Below are 6,657 nucleotides of genomic sequence, written 5' to 3' on the forward strand. Positions count from 1 at the left end.
GGCAAGTATATTTGTGTGTCATCAGCATAAATATGAAAAGAAATGCCATGTTTATGGATAATATGTCCAAGGGGAAGCAGATACAAGGAAAACAAAATGGGTCCTAAGACCGACCCCTGAGGCACACCATATTTAACTGGACAGAACGAGGAGACATAGTTGTTTACAGACACGCAAAACTTCCTATTTGACAGGTAGGATGAAAACCATTCTAGGGCAGTACCAGAGATCCCCACCCAGAGCCTCAGTCTGTCTAACATGATGTTGTGATCAATGGTGTCAAAAGCAGCGCTAAGGTCCAGGAGTACCAGGACTGAGCACATGCCTTCATCAGCAGACATTAAAAGGTCATTGGTGACTTTAAGCAGGGCAGTCTCAGTGCTGTGGTACTTCCTAAAACCAGACTGAAACTTTTCAAATATTTTGTTATTTTCCAGTACAGTGAGCAGCTGTTTGGACACAATTCTTTCTAGAATCTTTGCAATAAAAGGCAGTTTTGAAATTGTCCTAAAATTGTGTGGGAGGGAGGGATCTAAACCAGGTTTCTTTAAAAGTGGTTTCACGCAAGCCGTTTTAAAATAATCAGGGACACAACCAGTAGATAGGAAGCTGTTGAAAATAGATCAAATGGGGCCCAACAGAATCCATTACTTTCAGTAGAAACTTTGTAGATATTACATCAAGTGGGCTGGAGGACACTCATTTGTGATACTGTTTTTAAAAGCTCAGACAAGTCGATGGGATAAAACTGGTTAAAACTCTCTTGTTGCTGGTGAGGAACCTCTGAGTAAGAGGCCGCGGAGGTAATAGAGGCTCTGATTGACACCACCTTATTGGTAAAATAAAATAAAAACAATTCACAGTCATCATTACTTCCAGCTGAGGGGTTGGGTTTACCAGCTGATCCACAGTCTTAAACAGAAACCTGGGGTTGTGTTTATGTGTAGTAATGAGTTCAGAAAAATAGTGTGTTCTCGCATCCTTAACCAAGTTATTGTATTTAATTAATAAATCCTTCAGACTGAGGTAATGGACTTGGAGACAGGATTTTTTCTATCTGCGCTCTGCTTTCCTGCATTCGCTTTTTAGGCTGCGAATGCTGTCATTTATCCAGGGTTGCTTACTAGCTTTAGACGTAGGCCTAACCTTTAGAGGAGCAGTAATATTTAGTGACGACAAGCAGATATGATTGAAGTGATCGACCAGATTGTTGGTGTTGGAATCAGACAGGTGTTGGCTTTGGCTCTGAAAGAATGCGCAAAACTTTGAAACACTTTGTTCATTAAAGAAGCGAGAACACACAGGGCTTGGTGAGGCGGCATGAGTAACAGGCGAATCGCAGCTAAAAACAATACATCTGTGGTCAGATATGGTCATGTCCACTAATTCCACAGAGGAAATGCTGACACCCAGGGTAAAAACCAAGTCCAGTGTATGCCCTTTGACATGTTGTTTGAAGTTAAAAGAAGTGGCCATATTTAAAAAGTCAGTTGCATTAACATTGGTGGGGTCATCAACATGAATATTAAAATCGCCACAAAGAACAATTCTGTCATAATTTAAAACCAGAGTAGATAAAAATTCAGGAAGTTCTGATAAAAATCCTCCAGGCGGTTTTGGGGGGCAATAAATTATAATAAATATGATAGGTTGCAGCCCTCCAACTTTAAGAGTGAGAACTTCAAAGGAGTTAAATTCATCACAGCGTACTTGATATTTTAAATTTTCCCTATACACGCTCACTAGCCCACCACCACGACCACTGACCCTCGGTTGACTAAAACAATCATATTGAGGCGGACACAGTTCAGCTAGCTGGCTATAGTCATTCATTTGCAACCAGGATTCAGTTAAAAACATAAAATCTAGATTTGCAGACAAAATAAAATCATACATCATACATCATACACCCCCCTCTGGTCTCGCTGGGCCTTTTCCAGATGTTCCCTCACAATGGGGACCACTGCTGCTATCTGGTCTCGCATGACCCCTACATGCTCAACCATCGTGCGGTGGGGGCAGGGTTGCTCCTCCCAGGCCTCCTTAGCTAGGTCCAGAAGACCGCGGGGCCTGTGGGAGTACAACAACTCAAAAGGCGAGAACCATGTGGAAGCCTGAGGAACCTCTCTTATGGCGAACAGGAGGTAGGGAAGAACCTGGTCCCAGTTTCGTCCATCTTTATCTATGGCTTTCTTTAGCATGGCCTTAAGAGTCTTGTTAAACCGTTCTACCAGCCCATCGGTCTGGGGATGGTACACAGAGGTTCTCAGCTGTTTCACTTGCAATAGCGCACACAACTCTCTGGTCACCCTGGACATAAAAGGAGTCCCCTGATCGGTGAGGATTTCTTTTGGGATCCCCACCCAACTACTAAAGAGAAAGAGTTCGTGTGCAATCTGCTTGGCATTAGCCTTTCTCAAAGGGACCGCCTCAGGGTACCGGGTGGCGTAGTCTACCATGACTAGGATGTACTGATGTCCCCTAGCGCTCTTGGGGAGGGGGCCTACAATGTCTAGCCCTACCCGTTCAAAGTGAGTTTCTTTAATGGGTAAAGGGACCAAAGGATGCCTGTAAGATGGTTTGGAGCAGTGATCTGACACTCCGGGCAACTTCGGCAATAGATCTCTGTCTATTTGTGGACCCTGGGCCAAAAGAACCTTTGTAACACTCTTTCCTTCGTTTTTTTCCACCCCCAGGTGAGCTCCCATTAGGGACGTGTGGGCTAACTGCAGAACCGTAGTCCGATGAGGCTGGGGCACAAGGAGTTGCTCAGTGACCTTATCCTGGCTCTTAATGACTTGATACAGGAGGCCATTTTTTATAGAAAAACGGGGGTAAGCGGGGGCTACTCTAGTTCCTACCATCGTCCCCTCTATCACCTGGACATTCTTCAAGGCATTGCTAAGGGTTGGGTCCTGAAGCTGAGCTGTGCCATACTGACCTTTTAGGGGCTGCAGGGTCCTTGGGCCGTCCACGTCCTCTCCACTGAGGCTGGTCGAGGGTTCGCAACCTTCTGGCCCTTCCTGCCCCAAGCCCGATCCACTGGAGTCCACTCCAAATCTTGGGCTACAACAGTTTTGGCAGAACAGGGTTGATCAATCTTAGCCCAGAATCCCCCCTTTCTACCCACCTTGGGAATGCCTCATCAGGGTCCTCGGCAGCGTCTCCGTTGGGCTTCTCTCCAAAGCATAGGGAAGGCTGGACAGTCCCGACCGATCAGGACTGGGAGGGTTTTGACAACCCCCACCTCCAAGGCAAAGGCCCCCTTGGTGGTGGTTAACTTTACCACCACTGTGGGATACTCTCTGGTCTCCCCGTGGACACAGACCACTGGGATGGAATGGTTTTGACCCAGGGGCAGCTCCTCCAACACCGCCTCTTGCACCAAGGTATGGGAACTGCCAGAGTCCAGCAACGCTTCCACATCCCGGTGATTCACCATCACGGAGCAGGTGGGCCGTTGGTCCTCTCCTTTCCCAGGAAGGCAGCAAAATGCACATGGGGGCTGCTAGCGGACTCTGCAGTGGGCATTGTCTCATCTGACTTCTCGCACTGCCATGATATGTGACCACCACAGCGGAAGCACTGGCGCGCCTCGGGTTTCGGCAAACCCTGGGGCAGGGTGGGCCGTCTAGTGCCCCGAAGGTAGGAGCGGAGCAGAGGGCTGACCGCCAGGGAAGTCGTTGGGGAAGGCCCCTTGGGCCTAGCCAGGGCCGGGGCGACAGGCTCCTTGCGGGTGGAGCGGAGCATCTCCGAAGCCGCATGGTACTGTTCTAGGGCTTCCACCAACGCAGTCGCGGAGGTCAATTTCTGCTGACTTAGTGTTTTTTTGGCTTCATAAGGCGGCTGGGCTTTTATTTCCAGGCTCTAGCCAATTTTTGGTGATCCGAATCAACTCATGCATCTGGGAGCGGGGAGTGAGCCCAGGTTGGAAGGACCAACTGTGGAAACGTTGAGCCATACTAAACTTAGTCAGGCCGTGATGGCTCTGGATCTCTTCCTTTAGCAGGTCATAATCTTGGTCAACCTCAGCCTCCACGTCCTGGAAAGCCTGCAGTGCCTCACCAGTCAGGAAGGGAGCCAAGAATCCCACCCATTGTGCCTTGGGCCACCCTTCTCGGACCGCCATCACCTCAAAGGCGTGCAGGTACGCTTCCACATCGTCAGTGGCTCCCAGCTTCGGAATATAGTCCCCCACCCGAGGTCTCGCCCTCGCTCCTTGCCGAAGCTCCTGTTCCCTTAGCTGGTTCGCCTTTATTTGCTGCTGCAGTAAGGCCGCATTTGTTTCCTGTTGCGCTCTCTGGGTCTCCACCACCATTTTCAGCAGCTGCTCCATTGCGCTTTGGGGTCCGTAGGGCTGAAGGCCGGAGAAGAGGTGCGTCAAGTCGTCGATACCTTCAGTCATCCGCGCTTAAGCCACCGTGCCCGCATTCTCCACCACGTGTGACGTCATGAGAGGTTTCCCGAGCGGGTTGCCAGGTGGCAGTGTCTCTGAAGGTGAACAAACGGTCGGCTTCCAAACATAAACACAGGCTTTATTGTCCGTTAGGCAAACAAACATAGGTTACACGTCCTCTTCTCTATTACCCAAAAAGTCCAACGTAAAGTGTCCCAGTGAGGAAAATAACAGAGTTTAGATTTAACCCATCTCACTTGGCAGTCAACACACAAAGTTCAAACTTCCCTTGCCGAGGTGGTCTCTGAGCAGCCGGTCTGGTAACTTTCACTCCTCCAGCCCACCTCCCCAGGCTTTTCAGCTCCTTTTAGCTGGGTCTCCTTGTGCTCTCTTTGTCCTTCCATAATCAGGGATTGGACACACCTGCGGCTTCCTACGGTGTACGGCCTTCTAGGATATGTAGTGTAAGTGGTGGCCATTTTGGGGTCACGAGGCTGCTGCATCCTGGGAGATGTAGTGGGGATCTTGAAGCCTGACATCCGTCCATAGGCCGGAATGTAACGCCCCCCTAACACCTGTCCCCTGGTGATGCCACAATATATACATATATACTCATACACTCACCTAAAGGATTATTAGGAACACCTGTTCAATTTCTCATTAATGCAATTATCTAATCAACCAATCACATGGCAGTTGCTTCAATGCATTTAGGGGTGTGGTCCTGGTCAAGACAATCTCCTGAACTCCAAACTGAATGTCAGAATGGGAAAGAAAGGTGATTTAAGCAATTTTGAGCGTGGCATGGTTGTTGGTGCCAGACGGGCCGGTCTGAGTATTTCACAATCTGCTCAATTACTGGGATTTTCACACACAACCATTTCTAGGGTTTACAAAGAATGGTGTGAAAAGGGAAAAACATCCAGTATGCGGTAGTCCTGTGGGCGAAAATGCCTTGTTGATGCTAGAGGTCACATTGGTGGTGGTGTAACGGTGTGGGGGATGTTTTCTTGGCACACTTTAGGCCCCTTAGTGCCAATTGGGCATCGTTTAAATGCCACGGCCTACCTGAGCATTGTTTCTGACCATGTCCATCCCTTTATGGCCACCATGTACCCATCCTCTGATGGCTACTTCCAGCAGGATAATGCACCATGTCACAAAGCTCGAATCATTTCATGGTTTCTTGAACATGACAATGAGTTCACTGTACTAAAATGGCCCCCACAGTCACCAGATCTCAACCCAATAGAGCATCTTTGGGATGTGGTGGAACGGGAGCTTTGTGCCCTGGATGTGCATCCCACAAATCTCCATCAACTGCAAGATGCTATCCTATCAATATGGGCCAACATTTCTAAAGAATGCTTTCAGCACCTTGTTGAATCAATGCCACGTAGAATTAAGGCAGTTCTGAAGACGAAAGGGGGTCAAACACAGTATTAGTATGGTGTTCCTAATAATCCTTTAGGTGAGTGTATATATACACATATATACTCCTATATACACACACACACATTATATATATATATAGCTATATAGCTATATATATATATATAGCTTGGTTAAATAGGTATGTCTTTAGTTTGCCTTTAAACATGTCCAGATTTCCTGCTGCTCTCAGCTCAACAGCCCATAACATGGGATGGAAGGATGCCTCACCGTAGGTTTTAGTTGAGGCTTTAGGAATAATTAGAAAGCCACTACCAGAGGACCTGAGGGTTCTAGTAGGTTCATAAGGTAAAAGCAAATCTGCTAAGTATTCTGGACCAATACCATTAAATGACTTATAAAGTAGTAAAAGGATTTTAAAATCAATTCTAAAATTAACTTGAAGCCAATGCAGAGACTTTAGGATAGGGGTAATGTGTGTTCTCTTTCTGGTCTTAGTCATTTTGTTACATCTTGGGAGGGTTGGCTCATCTGGACTAACATACCAAGTAAATGAAGAACATCTCAAAAGCTATCACATCAAGTGCATCAAGTATGGCCACTGACAGATAACAGGAAAATGTAAGCATCACCTTTTCTGCACCACATCCATTATAAACCAAATAACACATGAAGTTAACAAAGGTGTTGACAGGTGAGGATCAAGGCTCCTCTCCACTTTGTTAAATTAGAAAATCAATCTGCAAATCTTACCAAAATGTCTTTTTTAATTTTTGTAATACAATAGAAACACAAAGTAGTACAAAGTCATAATTTGAGCTTGTGGTGAAACAGTGCAACATTTTTAATGAGCCTTTACCATGTCAATG

General features: G+C 46.9%; 1 protein-coding gene across 1 annotated transcript in view; it reads right to left on the minus strand.

Moving 5' to 3' along the window:
* The window catches only part of LOC123957917, a 7,404-nt gene extending 3,640 nt beyond the window's left edge, over positions 1-3,764 (minus strand). The window contains exon 1 of the mRNA XM_046031024.1: positions 3,131-3,764. Within this exon, the coding sequence (XP_045886980.1) occupies positions 3,131-3,764 (634 nt within the window). The remainder of the gene's footprint in view (positions 1-3,130) is intronic.
* Between the last annotated feature and the right edge of the window lie 2,893 nt (positions 3,765-6,657).

This window comes from Micropterus dolomieu, linkage group LG19 (genome assembly GCF_021292245.1).
Source record: "Micropterus dolomieu isolate WLL.071019.BEF.003 ecotype Adirondacks linkage group LG19, ASM2129224v1, whole genome shotgun sequence".
NCBI lineage: Eukaryota > Metazoa > Chordata > Actinopteri > Centrarchiformes > Centrarchidae > Micropterus > Micropterus dolomieu.